Source organism: Canis lupus, chromosome 21 (genome assembly GCF_048164855.1).
Source record: "Canis lupus baileyi chromosome 21, mCanLup2.hap1, whole genome shotgun sequence".
Taxonomy (NCBI): domain Eukaryota; kingdom Metazoa; phylum Chordata; class Mammalia; order Carnivora; family Canidae; genus Canis; species Canis lupus.
In genome coordinates this window covers 48,644,613-48,661,953 of record NC_132858.1, presented here as the reverse complement: position 1 = coordinate 48,661,953, position 17,341 = coordinate 48,644,613, and the positions used below count along the sequence as shown (strand labels likewise).

Sequence of the window (17,341 nt, the reverse complement as noted above, 5' to 3'; positions counted from 1 at the left end):
TGGGGAAACGCGGGGGGAGCAGGGGAGGCGCCCGAGGGGTGCGATCGGGAGGCCTCGGGCGGGGAAAGGGGAGCCCACACTGGGCGCGCGAGCCGGGGGCGCGGGCGGGGCGCGGGGAGCGCGGGGAGCGCGGCGGTGACATCACGCCCGGGCCCCCTTCCCCTCGCCGGGTGGGTGGGGCCTCGGCGCGCCGAGCGGGCGCGGGGTCAAGGAGGGGGAAGAGGAGGAGCGGGCAGGACTAGGGCTGAGGGAGGACCCGGGAGGGGCGGGGGAGGCGGGGAGGCGCGGAGGCGCGCGCGTGGCCCGGGGCGCCCGGGCTCCCCAGCCCCCCGACCCCGGCCTGCGGCGCGCCGCCCCCTCGCCGCCTCCTCGCCGCCCGCGGCGCGCCTGGGACCGGCTCCCGGGCGCGGGGCCCCGGCGGGCGGGGAAGCGCGGGCCCCGGCGGCCTGGAAGGAGCGAGGACGCAAAAGTAAGGCGAGCAGCGCTGCAAGTTTTCCCAACTTCGCCCCCCGCGGCGGCGGGCGTCCTGCTGCTCCGCGCGTCCCCACCGCGCCGGCGAGTGGCCGCGGGAGGAGGGACGGGGCGGGGGCGGGGGAGCGGGAGGGAGGAGGAGGGGAGGAGGAGGGGAAGGAGGAGGAGGAGGAGGAGGGGGCAGGGAGGAGGGGGAGGAGGGCGCGCGGGGGAGAGTCCGGCAACTTCTGTTAAAACTTGGGGGAGGAGGAGCGCGGGGAGGAGGAGGAGGAGGAGGAGGAGGAAGCGGAGGAGCAGAGGGAAGGAGGGAGCGCCAGGGAGGGGAGCGGAGCCGAGGGACAACTTTTCCAGCCCGTGAGTAGCGCCCGGCGCGGGGTCGGGCGGGGGGCGCCTCCGCCGGCGCGGGCGGCGCGGCCGGGATGGGACCCGGTTCCCGAGAGGGGATTGGACGCGGGGAGGGGACCGCGCGGGGGCCGGCTGGCGCGCTCCCCGCCCCCCCCCCCCCCCCGCGGGTGAGCCGAATCACAACTGTCACTCAGGGCCTGTGAGTCAGAAGGGATCGGATTACACGGTCCCTGAAACCGATGCCGGAGCTGCACGAGCGGGCGGGAGCGGGCAGGGGCAGCGCCACCGGCCCCGGCGCGCTCGCACACTCGCCCTCGCGCAGCCCCGCCGGCCCGGCCCGCCCGCCCCGCGCGCCCCGCGGCCGCCCGCGCCGCACCATGCCCGCCGAGGGCGCACCCCGCGCCCGGGCCCGCCGCTCGCCGTAGCCCGAGCCGCCCGCGGCCGCGCGGAGCCCGGAGCCGCCCGCCCCGCGCCCGGGACGCGGGTCTATGGGAAGTTCGGGGACTTGACAGCCGCCGCCGCCGCAGGTACGTCCCGCCCGAAGTTCTTTGTCTCGCGGGCCGGGCACCCTGCAGCCCGCTCCTGCGGCCGCGCCCGCCCCCGCCTCCGGGTGCAGAGGGGGTCCCCGAGCGCGGGGGCCGGGAGGAGCTGCGCACGGCTGTCAGAGGCGCCCACTTCGGGAGAGCCCCCGGGCGGCGTCGCAGCGAGCCCTCCCTCCTCCTCCCCCTCCTCCTCCTCCTCCTCCTCCTCCTCCTCCTCGGGGCGCCCCTGTGCCCAGCGCCCGAGGCGGCCCGCGGCGGCGCGCCCCAGACGGACCCGAGGACCTCCCGTCCCGCAGGGGGACGAAGTTGGCGGCGGCGGCGGCGGCCCCCCGCGCCCCCGCGCCCCCGCGCCCCCGCGCCCCGCGCCGCCCCCCTCGGGCCGGGGAGCCGGGTCCGCACGCAGCCCGCGCGGCCTCGGGAGGGCGGGGGTGCGGGGCGCGGATGCCGAGGGGCAAAGTGAAAGTTGGGCCGTCGGGGCAGGGGTTGGGAGGCTTTGATTTCTTTCCCTTTCCAGGCACAGCGCAAAAAAGAAAAGAGAAAGAAAAGCCAATAGAAAACAAAAGCACTAAAAGGCGTTAGGAGCTGCAGGGAGGGCGCGCGGGGGCGCGGGGCACCGTGGCCCGGTCCCGGCGGTTCGCCAGGCCGCGCGTCTGCAGAGCAGAGTGGGCAGGGACCGCTCCGCAGGGGACACTTACTTTCTGGAGTTGCAGAGGGGAAAACGGGCGGGAGGAAGTCGAGAGGGAATAAATATTTACCCCAAACTTGGAGAGTTTGTGAAGCGACTTTTAAGCAGATTGCCAGATGCCGAAGCGCCAGTGCACAGCCGGGCCTCGTATCCTTCCCTGAACTTTGTGCTCGGGTCGTGGGTCCTGCAGCTCCTGCAGGAGGTGCCCCCCCGCCCCCCGAGGAGGGACCCGGGCGTGGGGGTGGGGGTGGGGGTGGGGGGCTGGCCCCGGGCGGCCCCCGCTGACCCCGCGTACTGAGAGGATGCAGGAGGCAGCGTCCTCACTATTCCTGCTGCCCCGACTTCTCCTACCCCGCGTAGATGCTGCTGGCCTTGGGTACAGTGCTTGTGGCCCTCTGCCAGTTTATATGTACATATATTTATGTAAAACATTTTCTCCCAGCTCTCTGCCAGCTGTTCCACATTTTCCAGCTGCCATTTCGGTTTGAAATGATGGACTGTCCGCATCTCCAAGTAAAAGAGCCCTTTAGTCAGAGGTCTGCAGGGCCGGCCGCTGTGCGAAGACCTGGGCAGTGCCACTAGCTGCACTGGTATTATTAGTTCTCCAAAAAACCACCTTCTGCCCTCCTTTTCCTCTCCTTGTCCCCAGCTGGTCTCTCTAGAGCACTCCTCTGGAAATTCACAATAACGAGCCCCCCCGCCCCCCCCACCACACACACACCAAAATGTGATTTTGTACAAAATTTGGATGAGGCCGTTTTTGAGATCCCTGAGATGTGTGCCTGGTGGAAATAAATTAACTTTTGAAAAGAGTTCCAGCTTGAGTGCGTTGGGCATGGCTGGTGGGGGGCCTCCGCCGCGGCCAACTGAAATGATCTCATTTCAGGCAGGAACTATTCATCGTTTCCATGTTACACTTTTTACGTTGTTTGATGTCTTAGCACATTATAGGCTGAAATCTTCAAGAATTGGCCTAAAGTATTAATTTTGAGTATTTATGTAATTGTTCTGTAATTTGAATAGGTGCCTTATTGATGGATTCCTGTAATTATTTCATTTAGGTTTTAAATTAAAAATTAATAATAGCCTGACAGTTTCTTAATTACATGTGTCAAGATTATTTTGAAGGCAGAAAATGCTATGTTTTAAAGTAGTGAAACAACCTCAAAATCTCTTCATTTTTCCTAAAGCAGAACACCGGTTCAGTCAAGGGGCTGTATTAAAGCCATGGTGATTGGTCTTAACAATGTAAACTGTGTGAAGTATCTAAAGAATTTGTTTATGTTAGGAAATATTGGTCTTAATAACGTGGTACACGAACACTTTGGCCAGTTAGACTATAGTCAGACCTAAAACAAACATGAAATAACATTTAAATTAGTTGTAATAGCATACTCACGGGGAGAAGAGGGTTTATTTTATACTAAAAGCTATTTAATTAGAAACTCCCTGCCTAAGGGGAGATCCTTTCAGGGTATATAATTCTTAAAGTCAGCCTCGGGAAGCTTTGGTTTAAGATGCCTGAATGAGTCCAATGTGAGAGGTGTCTAGTGAAATTTCACACATGCAGAAGCACTTTACAAGGTATAGACTGCGTTATTATTCATAGGCTAGTTGGTCCAGCTTAGATACCCACCATTTCCCAGTACCTTTGACGTGCGTGTATTCCTTGATCGAGCCCTGATCCAAACACTCTTGCACTGTATGCCTAATTTGCAAAGGACTATAGACAGAAATGAGAAAATCCAGTACTGATGAAAAATGGCTCTGTTGAATTATTTCATTACTTATTTAATGAAAGAGTCATTAATTTATCAATTTGATGCCTGAGCCTAAAAGTTGGACTTTCCTTTGTTTCTTGGACCCTTTTCTTAATTACCTGCATGCTGCAAGGGTTTCAGACTTCCTCTGTGCTTAGGTCCTTCCCTGGATGTAAGGTATCCTGTTTGCTGAGGTTCCCCCTTCTCGCTCCCCCTGCCCCCCCCCCCGCCCTTTTTTTTGAGGCTAGGGTTTGGGAGTTTAGGAAAGGAAACAATTTAATGATCATTGTTCCATGCACTCAACTTATATGGAGACGGTAATATGCTAAGAAAAACCAGTCTTGAAGGAAAAGTGAATCACTGAGTCATGAAATCCTCAAGAAAACCTTAGCAATGGAATGTTAATGCTTTTAGACTATAGTAGATTATCTTAAAAGTCAGACTTTTCTTCTTTATGCAATTGTTGTAAATCCCCAGCTAAAGAGTCCTTTGAAGGAGGTTTTAGTTTTGCTGGCATTCATATTCCATAGTCGGTCTGACTTGTTTTGGAAGATTCAAGAAATTTTCTGCCAACTTATATCATGAGGAGCAATCACAATGCTGAAATGACTAGAGAGGAAATGTGTGTTTGTGTGTGTGTGTGTGTGTATAAATTTAATTTGTTAAGCAAAATATTCCACTCTGATAATGACTTCAGGTTGTCTTTTCATTAAAGGCTAGTAGGGGAGGCTGCCCTTCACTTCATGTCATTTTTCCAGATGAAAATTGATTTGTTGGAGTTTCAAAGCAAATAAAGGGAGACAGAATAAACAACAACAGGGCAGGGGTACTGCTGCAAACTTTTTCAAGTACTTTCAGGGTATTTTTCATCTTTACTTTTATGTGATGGGCCTGTGAAATAGAGCTGTAGACTGGCGAAGACTTTAAATGAAATTTCACACTTTGATGATTTTTTTTAAACTTTGATATATTGACAGCAAAAGGAGCTGCAAAGCTTTTATATAACTTGAGCAGTAACGCCAAGCAGCAGTCAAACGTCTCTATGCATTTGTGTTTAACTGCAGAAGAAAAACATGTCCATGGGCAGTAGAGGTTCTTATCAACCCCCTAATCCCAGATCCCAGCAAACCTTGAGGGCATGCCTCAGATCTTGCTGAAATCACTGTAGACTCCCACAGTTTGCAGATTAAATATGCTATGTGTTCCTGGCTCCAACAACAGTTTTATGAGCTCACTAAGCTTCCTGTTTTAAGATCCTTTTCTTAAGTTTTTAGGAGCTGCTAAAGGCAATGCTGTCTGGAGTAAGTGGTGCTGTTAATTTAGAGACACTTTAGATATTTCATTTCGCTCTTTAAAAATTGCCCAAATTATCATTTGTAAATTGAAGGACTCGTTAGGCAGGGAAGAGGGAAGGGAGAGAGCCCTTTGAAAGAGATGGGATGTTAAACGTGAGCCTAAGTGCAAACTTCACGTGGTGTCTCAATTGTTCTAAGGCACTTTTTCCTTTGCCTTGCCTCTTAAAATTAGACTTTTTCCACTTGTAATTCGAAATGTACTATATTTTAGCGCCACACTTCTTGGTTACTCAGGTCCACTGTGAGGGTGTTTTTTTTTTTTTTTTTTTTTTTTAAAACGTGAAAGTGTTTTTTGTTCTGTGTGTGTATATTTCAACCGGACAGAATGTCCCAGAAAATCTATGGCTCTCTAAAGAAACTGAATGAACAAGCCATTACATAGTTAATAAGGTGGCATTGGAACATTCCAGCCCCCTCCTGAAAGGCAATATTGTGTTGAGGCGCCACATCTGCATGTGTAGTATCTATAGTTGTGTCCTCATAGATGGTGCTTTTGCATTTTGCATAAGAGTCATAATTACAAAAGAAAATACTTACATCATCGTCCAACAACATGTCATATAATTCCCAAGAGAACTCAGCCAATTTTGTGCTTAAAGGTTATTCAATGAATGAAATTGTGAAAGCCCATTTGTCAAAGTACTGCATGGTTCCTGTTAGTTTTCAAGCCTCAAATTCATTGTCTGCCCTGGCCCCACCATTAGTCATCACTGTATTAGTGCTGCCTTCAGGCCATGCTGCCCGGCACTTCTTCACACCATTAGAGCTTTGAAAGTGTACTCTGTCGACTTGTAGAATTACTGCTCTGATTTCCGCTTGGCTGGGTTTGAGGTAAGTCCCCTCCCTACCTTCTAGCTGACTGTAATCCTTGCTTTCTTTTAAAGCTTCTTTCCAGAGATTTAGGGGAGAACTTTCTTAAGGGCCCTGTTGGCATCATACTGTGGTTTTGTTGTGGCATGTACTGTACATATAAATTGTACCTGCAGTAAATTGGATTGATTGCTGGCCTGAAACAGCTTTGGGGCTTTTCTTTTCTTTTCTTTTTCTTTTTTTGATGGGAGGGGGCAACAGTATGTGTGTATGAGAGAGAGAGAGAGACTGAGAAAGGAGTATGTTTTAAATGTAAGCATTTGATTGTATTTATTTGAGTAATTTTTATGCCATAAAATTAAATAGTGGGAGACAAATGTAATTTCATTTAAATCTCTGGTGGGATACCTTCAGACTACAGTGTGGGCTCTTCCTTGCTTATTTTCATTTGCACATTTTTAGCTTTGGCTACTTTGACTTTTTTTGAAGATTGCATAAAATACCTAACCATATTCCAGAGTGCTTTACATTATAAACTGTTGGTTTTTTACAGCAAGGGACTGCATACTCACAATTTGGATGCAAGCTAACTCTCAAATTGCAGTAATGAAGGCATGAGATGGTTAAACCATATTATTGATTTCATTCTGTGATATTTTTAAAAAGAATAATTCAGTCTCGAGAGTTACCTGTGTGTAGAGAAACTTCAGCCAGCCTCCTAAGAATGAAGCCTTAATGAACTCAGAGGAACAGAAACGTGAATGGAGTGGCCAGAAGTGTGGACCAGGTCATGCACCTCAGAACAGCATCTGCTGTTTGAACTGTGGATGTTCAAATGCAATTCCATACCCAAGCATTACTGGTGGGGGGCGGGGGGGGGTGCGGTTTGGTACAGTTTGCATTGGCAGTTTTGTACATGATTGGGGGTGCGGGGGTGCACACGCGAATGATAAGCTGAAGAATTCAGTCTGTGAATCAGCAAAGTTTATAGGCTCAGTGGACCAGGAAATGATTTGTACTGAATAAGACTTAATTGACAATCCTTAATGTTTTTTGAAAATTTGCTTTTAAAATTGCAGTTAAGAGTCAGGAATCAAAAGCTTAAAAAATTGGGATGCTAAAAGCATGATGAACACATCACACACAAACAAAAAATACATTAAGTCCCTTTGGGATAGCTCTAGGTGATTTTGACACCTAACAGGTATTACTGGTCTAGTATTTGTGGTGGCTTAAAAGCAAATTACTATTCAGAGGACATGCACTCTTAAGCTTAATTGTAGAAACATCCATGATCTTAGGAACCAAAAGTTATGTTAAGTAATAATTTTTAAATTTAGGAATAATTTTTAAATTTAGGACTCTTTTTTCTTCCAAAAATGTGCGAAAATTTTTAATTCCCATAAATCTCAGGGAAGTGAGACAGGGAACACCTTGGATCAGATATGATGTTTTTGTGATCTATGTGGGTTTAAGGGAAACACAGTTTTCATGAGCTTGGCTGATCTATAGGCTGATCTCTGACTTATAGATCCCATTTTGTGTCTGAGGATTGTCTGTCTCCAGCAAACCCACACAGAAAGTGGGGGTGCCAGCTTGCTCTGCATTCTTACTCATTGTTAACGGCACCTGCTTCCTGCAAAGCCTAACCAAAGTATAGTGGATGGCTTTTCACAGTTTTGCAAAACTCAGAAACGGTAACAAATATTAAATACTACTTTATACTCCCCTGGAATGTTTCTTGTAAAGTCCTCCTGGCAGCAGAGAAAGTCAGAGTAGCTGGTGATCTTTTGTTTTAAATATGGAAGACAGAAAAGTAAAACTGGCACACAAAATGACATTTGCGATTTTAACCATAATAGCAGTGATTACTTCATGTCAAAAAAGCTTTTCAGTGGTTGAAGTTAAATAAGTGGGTTTCTTAAAAGTTGAGATGTCATTAATTTACTAAAGCCAAATTCACTTAATCCATAGCCAGGCAGTTATTTCCCCTTAGAGTAATTCCATTCCTTTTTAGAGTAATTCCATTTTGGGATGTCTATCATGAATACTGCTCTTCTGAGGTTAGGAGTCCCTGAAGTGTAGGGAAGGAAGGCTGAAAACAATAGCCAGCAGGTTTGGGGAACCCTCTAGGCTACCAGAGACCACGTGTAGCAACTTGAACACATAGGGGCTTGCTCATTTGCAGTCCATGTTTTAGGTTTTCCTAATTAAGGAAAAAGTCAAATCATGCAGAAAGGTAAAATAATCGTACATTTAAAAATACCGTAATTAAAAATTCATGAAGATTTCATTAAGAACTTATGAAGTAGAGCTTCTTTTCTTGCAGGAAAAGAAAGCAGTGCAGACAGGGAAGAGTGAGGAAAGAAAAAGAAATGGTTGGAGGGTCACAGGTTCTGCATATGTAATGGATTTGAAGTTCAGAAAGCAAGTTGGAGCCCAAGGAAACAGCCACGCTACAAACCTGCAAGAGGGTTTCTATAATGTGTTTCTATGAAACCCACTGAAACGTTCTAAATTCCCTAGATTTTGCTTGTTGACACCCAGACCTTTTTTGACTTCCAGAATTGATCTAAAGTTACAATCCGCATTCGTGGGTGCTTCTTGATTTCTTTTTTTCACTTCCCAAATGATTCGTTTTCATTGGAAACTGAGTTTTAATGCTAACAGGAAGGTATAGCTATTTAATAGGAATTTTGCCTAAACGTTTGCTCCAAGGGTAGCATCTTGAAGCAGCAGCAAATCTACTGGTAATAGAGTGTGAGAGAAATGTCACTCCTCAGTGATACAGGGGAGACTCCCTCAGAAATCCTCACACAGGCTGGTTCCTTTCTGGCTTTTTAAAACCTGAGCACATTAGGGAGATCATTCAGCTTATAAATATACAGGCAGGTGTAAGTAAATGTAATTTCTCTGGAGGAAAGCCTTATTCCACTTGAGCAATAGTTCCCTGAGCTGCACAGAATAATTTCTCACTTAAGGCCTAATCACGGTGCTGTTAAAAGCACCGCTCTGCCTACTGGAATGCCTTCTCTCTGCTCCCTCATTGGCAGGAGCTGTTTCAGCCTATCAGAAACGCATCAGGTTCCCAAATCAAGCTTTTAACTTAGGTTTTTTTTTTTTTTTTTTGCATCTTTACATGCATTAAGGGGAAAAAAAATGGAAGAGAATTACTGCCCAGGTTCAGGCAACTTAAAAATAAACCAACTGGATTAGGGAAATAAATTAATCTGCCGTTCACAAAGGATGCATTATCAGTTTATAACTACTGTTTCATTTCACCTTAGATTAGAAGGTCGCTGTATACAGTTCAAACATCTGACCTGCTGGCTTTAGCACTGGTGCTTTCTTGAAATGATTTGAACGGTTTTAAGTGTTGAAGAAACCCTGTTTGTCTGTGGATCCCAGGTTTCACTGCAGAGAGACCTGCCAGGGGAAAGGCTGAGTTTTTGCACGTGTTCCCAGAACCGTCGATTTTTTTTTTTTTTTCTTTCATGCTATTTACTACGTAAAGCCTCACGGTTGAACTTTGGAACTCCACGGAGCACCTCCCTCCCTGAGAGACAAGGAGATGTGTCTGCCCCTTAACCATTCGCGACACCTGAATCCACTTAGGGCGGCTGGTGGAGGAGCGACGTTTGGGGGCCAGGTTCACGGGCGGGGAGTTAGAAGCGTGCTGAGTGGAGCCCACCCCCATCGGCTCCGCGAAGGCCTCCGGGGCTCCCCCAAGGTTTTATTACCGCGAGGCACACCGGGGTGGGGGGGTGCGCTGCGGAGTACCTGGAAGGTTGCACCGCCCCGGGTCAGCTGGGGGAGCAGCTGTGCAGGAGAGCGGGGCTGCGGCACCGCCCGGGGCCCGCTGGGGGGACGGCTGCCTGCGCGGACCACGGTGACCTCGGGGGCGGCTGCACCGCGCGCCCCGACGCCCCGACTCTTAGCGGTTCACAAAGGATGAACCGGGAGCAGGGCTGGCCGGTGCCTCGGGTGCGCGGAGGGCGCGGGAGGTCGCCCCGGGGACGCGAGGCCCGCAGCCTGCAGAACTCTGACAACAATGGGGACTCGGCTTTGCAGGGATGAAAGTTCCATGCGGTTTGGTCTGTTTTTTTTTTTTTTTTTCCATTGCATTTCTAAAATGCTAGGGCCGCTTGAGGCTTTCTGGGTGACAGTGCGCTCCCAAACCTAGGTGCCCCCTGCAAGGACTGTCAGATTGCATCTGTTGGATTCTTTTTTTTTTAAGATTTTATTCATTAGAGAGAGAGAGAGAGAGAGAGAGGCAGAAACACAGGCAGAGGGAGAAGCAGGCTGCATGCACGGAGCCCAACGTGGGACTCGATCCCGGGACCCCGGGGTCACGCCCTGGGCCGAAAGCAGGCGCTACACCGCTGGGCCAAACAGGGATCCCCGGATCTGTTGGATTCTTTAGCCTTGGCTTGGGCTTGGTCGAGGGGCTCCTGCAAGCTTCAGATGCTTTCTTCTGTAGGAGGTTGATGCAAGCGCAGATTTAGAATGCAGCGAGGAGAGGACCCACCTGCAGGCAGGTTGCTAGTGGGCGAAGGGTTAGGTTTAACATAAGATCTGGAATTAATTGTGCCCCCGGTTTAGGCCTCCGGAAAATTGCAAAAAAGGTTCTGGGACAGTTGCTGGGATGGGGGGAAAAGCGATGAGTGCTTTCAGGAAGCAATTTTTACCCTTCCATTTACCTATGCAACTTCAAGCTTTAGCAGGTCTGCACGAGGAGACTTGGCCTTGGTTGCACCCCCCTCCTCCCCCCCCCATACTCAAGCTGCTGGAACTCCCAATATCAGCTACAAATATATATATATATATTTTTTTTCAAAAGGCAAGGGCCTTGCCGACAAATCTTGCATGTGGTGTTGCAAGTGGTGGAAGGGGCTGAGGAACAGTGTGGAGTTCTAAGAAGAGGAACTGAGGTCGGGGGTGGAGGAAAGTCACCTTTCATTCATATCTAAAAACCAGTGGCATGTTTTCCTCAGAGAAAAATCTTTGAAGTGAAGCAGAACTGAAAAGTTTTCCGTGCAACTTATGTTCTAAATACATTAGGCTTGATCACTTAAGAAATTCCAGGTTTTAAAAATAGTACGGTGGGCCCCTGTTGTGGTTGTGTGTGTGTTTTAAGATTCCATGAGGAATCTTTCCTGGTCACTTCTGTACCTGTCGCCTTCATGTATCAAATCAGGACTGAGTTTCTAAACTCAGCTCCATGTCCCGTGAAGATAACTGCCTGCACAGGCCCTTGCCTGCTAACTCTTCATGCCTAGTTTTGATGAGGTGTGAGAGCCTAGAATGTTAAAACTCTCCCCTTTCTAACTGACAGGGACAAAGTTGTGTTTTTATCAGTAAAATAAGCTGATATAATTTATAGGGATATACAGGAAGCAGATGTCTTAGCTTGGCAAGTTGCCATTTTTACAGCCCTGTTCCAAGCATAAACCACACTTTTAAATAATTAGTTACTAACTAATGAGATCCAAAAATAAGTTGTCAAAATACAAGAAGGGGATAGATTCTTGAGTGACCAAGGGCCCGGTTTTTTAAAAAACCATTTCGAACAGGGGGAGGGGGTAGGAATTAGTATTCTCTAAAACCATTAATTAGTGCAATTTTAGTCCGTGCCTGGGGCTTTACCTCTCCTCACGTGAGCCTCTCTCTCTGGTGATGAGTATTTGGAGGGTTTATTGCTTTGTTAAAACACAGTCCTTTGCTTGGGGGAAAAACCAACAACTCCACAAAACCCAAGTTTGTCAGGGAACTTTGGTGACTTGTCACCTCACTACTGTTAATTAGCTCCCTGAAACTTCTTAGCCAGGAAGGGATCCCATCTCTTTTTCTTTTTTCTGGTCCATTGGCTTGTTTCCATGAGCAGCTTTAACTTAGCAAAGTCCATCCAAATTTGACCAATAAAACCGTATGTGGGTTTTGAGGGAAACAATGGTAGTAAATGCCTGTTTATCCAAAATGGTTGCGAATGGAGTGTTTTGGTTAAATATTCCTGTTAAAGCTGTTAGTTTTTGTATAAAGTGTCAGTTTTCAAAGAGATACGGGATGTAAAAGAAAAGATGTGTAGCTAAATCGGTGGTGACTAACACTGTAGACACCGCAGAACTGTCCTGGTCACTGGGTCATCTCAGGATCGTTTATTTACTCAGTGAACATTCTTATGTCTGAGACGCTAGGAAGATGTAGCTGGTGCTTGTCTTCATGGAGCTTAGGATCTGGGGGGTGGGGTGGGGGTGGGGGGAGATGGCCATGAGGCCTTTCAGTAAAGATCCCGAAAGAGGATTTATTATTGTGATGGGTGCTGGGAAAGGCTCATGGCAGGCTGTTGAAATTCAGTACTCTGGGGTGCCATTCATTTATTACTTCATCAGGTCAGCAAACACTTAAATGGGTTTATCTGTTGCACTGGATACATACGGGTCGGCAGAAATGTGTGGAACAGTTTTCTGCAAGCCCTGGTGAGCCTGATGATCACCAATGCTGGCCAAAATAAAGGATCCGTGTGCTACCTCGGAGACATCAGGGACTGGAGCTGGGAATCGGAATGTCTTGCAGGCACTGTCGCCAGGCTGATCCAGGTGGCTCTCTGTACCACCTTGGGAGTCAGTGCCCTGGATTGGGTTGAACTCTTCTTGTGGCCTACTTGAAAAGATGGGTATCTACGTCAGTTCTGGGGAGGGGAGCGTTCCAAAAAATTAGAATCGTTCTGAGATTGTTAGAGCAAAAAGAGACTGTCGAAAAATCTCTCCTTCAGGGATTCTCTGTCTGGGTTCAGGGAAGATCTTGGAGGGCTTGTGATCCCTTACAAATCAAATGTACACTCTTCGGTGTGTGTTTCAGGGTATTTTTCTGGGAGGGGGATCCATAACTTTCAATGTAATCTTAAAGAGGACTGTACCCAGGGCACCTGGGTGGCTCAGTGGCTGAGCATGTGCCTTTGGCTCAGGGTGTGATCCTGGGGTCGGGGATCGAGTCCCACGTCGGGCTCCCTGCATGGAGCCTGCTTCTCCCTCTGCCTCTCTCTCTCTCTCTCTCTCTCTCTCTGTGTCTCTCATGAATAAATAAATGAAATCTTAAAAAAAAAAAAAAAAAGAGAGAGTACTGTACCCACCTTCCCCCAAGGTTCAGTCCCAAGTCCCAGGTTGTGATGTGTCCTTGGCAGATGAGGAAATGAACGTGGGGTGACTCCGGGGGACGCCATTCCAGTAGTAGCCTCTACAGAGGCTCTGGCCTCTGGACTAGCGCCTGGTAACAGCCCAGAGAAAGGAAGTTCTGCAGCTCCTTGGCCGAGGTACTTTGTTAGGCCTCTTTGATGGATGTTTCTGAATTTGGAGTGGATCTCACAATTGATATGTAAATTTAGCTCAATGCTGCTCCCCCCCCCCCCTTTTTTATTCTAGAAAAGCTGTTCTTAAATAACTTGTGTGTTTTACAATGAATGGCAGTGGATAATCAAGGGGAAAGAATGGAAGTTTAGCAGAAGAGGTGGTGCTCTAGTGCCCTGCAGCCTCTGGATCTTAAGCTTTTCTAGTTACTTCAATTCCAGATCAAGGGGAGAATTTCTCATACAATAAAGAAAGAACTTGCAATTGCCTTGCAAATTTGAGTTAAGGATGACTAAAAAGATTTCAAGGTATCTTAGCCCTTTTAGAGGGTTAAGCAGTTGCTTATTTTATTTCACTAATCGTGGTTTTGATTGAACGTGGTGGTGCCTGCTACATGTGGAACTTGGGCAGATGACTTGATAGAAGAAATGCCCACCACGAGTGTTGCAATCTAGGCAGCTTGTGGAAAACATGCTGGAGAGGACACTTGTCATCTTTTCTTATATTATTTATAGATGCAGCTCATGACTGAAAAAGAAAAACCACAAAAACAAACAAGAACCAAAGAGAGGAAAATTGATGATGAGTTAGGACAATTATCACATGAATGAAGCCAGTGAAAGAGGACCAACTGCGCCTTTAACCGGGTTTTAGTATTCCTAAAGGGGTCCTAATGATTTTTTGACTTCTCCTGTGGGATCCAGAGCATGTTGTTCTGTTGCCTTTGTTGGTTTTAAAAATGCAGCACAAATCAATGGAAACGTCCTCATGTTTTAAGAAAGCTTAAAGAGTACAGTTTACCTCAGTGAATTAGGATGGGGGGGCAGTATTGCAATTCAGATACCTTGGCCCAAATTACCCTCTGCTTCTCAACTTTTGAGTAGGGCTTGGTTTTGAGAAGTGGTCATGCTCTCTAAAACCTCTGATTAATACTTAAAAACCTTCCCCTTCTTTGGAAAGTTGTCACAATGCCCCTTCCTTATATGTGTCCACCTGAAGACACATTTGTAGATGTGGCATAAAAAAAAAAGTAATGTGACATTTGAGTTTCACACCGTAAACACAGCTAAAAATTGAGATCTTTAGATCCCACTTAATAAGAAATGCTCAGTAGGAATTTGGAGGAAAGTCTCACATTATGGATGGTGCCCTCCTTTCGCCTTTGGCAGATGTAGACAGAATTTGACTGGCTTGGTATTACCACTTGGAGGTATTTTTTCCAGAAAATTTGTGGGCAGGGGTTTTCCAGATTTTGAACCCACTGAAACCCTAGGCACGTCCTCAAGGGACAGGTGAAGTGGGTTTTCAAGTGAGATTTTTTCCCCCCACTCTTCCTGGAAGCTGATGGCACCATTGTTTTGTTTTAGGCGTTTCTGGTAGCAGAGAGCTGAAGTAATGAGAAAGCATCATGGAGGCCCAGAACCACAGCTCCACGACCACTGAGAAGAAGAAAGTGGACACTTCCATAGTGAAATGCTCCTCGAGAACAGATGTCAGCGAGAAAGCGGTGGCCTCCAGCACCACTTCCAATGGTGAGCAGCCACTGGGATCCCCAGCAGCCAAGCCTACAGTCATTTCCATGTTCTCTGCATTCCTTGTGCATTGAACATTTGCACCTGGACCAGGGTTTATTCCTTTAGAGGCTAAAGAAAGCAAAAGGAGGTGGAGAGCGAGGTGGTGGGGGGTGGTTTGCGGGATGGGCAGGCTTTAGTAATCTCTATTTTGGCACTGAAACTACATGTTTTCTTCCAAATTTCCTAATTTGAGATGTAAATGTGATAGGTTATTTATTATAGGAAGTTCCTGTTGTGGCATTTTGGAAATCATCTTGATTAGTCTGGCAGGAGTTCAAAATACTTTGCATTTCACATGGAAAGTCTACACTAGTTGGAATAATTAGTTATTGGTTATTACAAAAGACACAAAAGTTGCCTTGTCAAGATGTGGTGAGAGGATCCCCCCACCTCCCCGCCAATTCTATGTAGTTCATTCAAAAGGATTTTAAAAGTCGTTAATGGTTGGACGTCAAGGTAACACTGGTGTCTGAGATGCAGGTTTTGCTGTTGGCTTATAAAAATGGATTTAATTGTGTTCACAGATGACACATAGTTGCTGTTTCTGTGCGCTGTATTTTTAAATATATTTTAAGCGCAATGTCGAGAGGCATTTTAATGCAACCATGGAGCACTGCAAACAAATTCTGGAGCCCCCCCCCACCCCGCTCTGGAAAAAAACAGACCGAATAGGTTAATGGTGACCGCTTCCTTTTCCCACTTATATACTCTTTGGGCATTTGGTGCCTTTGCTTTTTGTGGGTTTTGTGGCCTCCCCAGATGCCCCGCATTGCACTCCACTTTTCCATTTTTCTGTGTGCCCTTGAGAAGAATGAGCTGGTCTTTTCTCCTGCTTTTTGGGCACTGCAGATCTGGGCACATTGACTTGCATGGGCCAACCCTAGGGGATTTTATTTTATTTCATTTCATTTTATTATTTTTTCCAAGAAAGATCTTAGTAGATTGATCTACAATTTTTTTTTGGTGGGGGGATTACTTTGGAAGGTGACTGCTGCTCAGATCTTTAGACTCTGAAGGGGGAGATCCAGTAAACAAAGCTGCACCTTCCTTCCTGACTGTGGCACCATCTGAGTGGACACCAAGGAGCCTGGCCCCTGCTCCCCGTACCCATTCCTGTCCACGGCTCTCCTTCCTGGATGTCACGGGTGTGCGTGGCCTGCTTGGCTGGGCCACAGGAGGGGCCGGCGTTAAATCTGCTGCTAAGGAGTCCAGTTTTGAATTGGTCCTTAGGGACATATATTTATGTCTGAGTTAAGATAATGAATTTACATACATAGGGAAATTTGTCCGTATTTCTCCGTTTATTTGTGGTATTTAAAGTCAGGACTGGATCTTATTTTGATTGAGCTGGATATTTGTGTTATGCATCCAGTGTGGTTACAGAAGACTTGTTTTTCTCCTTAAAAAACATCATGTGACCCTTGTTTCTTTCCTAAGTCAGACAAATTTTCTTATTTCAGAAATAGAATTAAAAAAAAAAGAAATAGAATCAGTAGGTGCAGGGTGAGTTGTTCCATCGTTTTAAATCGTGATTGTGTAGGAATAAGCTCTTTCTGGGCATCATGCTTGGTGAAACCTCAACCTTTGGTTATCTTTACAGCTTGGGTGTGCAGGAGTGTGTGAGGGTGTGCGGAAGCGCGTGGGCATGTGTGCGCGTGAGTGTCAAGGAGCGTGCACGTGGGTGTGTGAGAATAGGTGAGAAGGAGCAGGAGTTGGCAGATGAGCCGCAGCGCGTGGACCTTCAGTGAGGCACCGTCCTTTGAGAATTTGAGCAGTGACACACGCATGGTCGGTCTGTCTGTCCATCTATCCGTGTGATCGTGCTGCTGTTCCCGCCTCTCCCACACGTGCCCGGCAGGGTTTCGGAGCCACTGTGTTGGGCTTGAGCCACACTGGCCACGAGTTCCTCTCGTGAACCTGTTTAGGGTGATTAAGAGCAGCACTAACCGAACCAGCCCGGTGGGAGCCCAGCAGCCGCTCAAGAACATTAGCCAGGGAAGGAGCCGTCGGGGGTCACCGACTTGGTACCAGCGTCCGAAGTCATCACAGGTCCTGAACCAACGCCACTGGCTTCCTGCCCCGTCGGCCTGCATCCTGGAAGCTTCCCGGACGGGTGTAAAACCTGTCCTGTGGGGGGCAAATGCTCATTAGTCGGGTTTGCAGGGCGCAGGCCCCGGGAGAGCTGTCCTGGTAATCCTGCCAGCTCTGACTGTTTTGCCAGTGTTCCTCTCTCTTTTAAGGGCTTTAGTAACTTTTTATCTTTATTAACTTTAATCTTTTTATCTTGGGATAATAGAAAGGCCCAACCAGGTAAAAGCAAAAAATGGAAGTGGCGTTTGTATGCATGGATTGCAATTCTGGAAGGTTCCAGGAAAACCAGAAGACAAATTTAAAGACAGGAACAAAACCCTTTTTTTTGTGATTGCTTTGAGTAAGCAATGGTAATAATTATAGGT

At 47.8% G+C, this 17,341-nt stretch overlaps 1 protein-coding gene across 2 annotated transcripts in view; it reads left to right on the top strand.

Moving 5' to 3' along the window:
• Window positions 1-1,213: 1,213 nt before the first annotated feature.
• GLI3 (GLI family zinc finger 3) overlaps window positions 1,214-17,341 on the top strand; it is a 269,723-nt gene continuing 253,595 nt past the window's right edge. The window contains exons 1-2 of one of the 2 annotated variants that reach the window (XM_072791651.1): window positions 1,214-1,343; window positions 14,679-14,843. In XM_072791651.1, the coding sequence (XP_072647752.1) occupies window positions 14,720-14,843 (124 nt within the window). In that variant the 5' untranslated portion in view covers window positions 1,214-1,343; window positions 14,679-14,719. Of the gene's footprint in view, window positions 1,344-14,678; window positions 14,844-17,341 lie in introns of those variants that run through there. The other variant, XM_072791650.1, reaches the window with a different exon arrangement.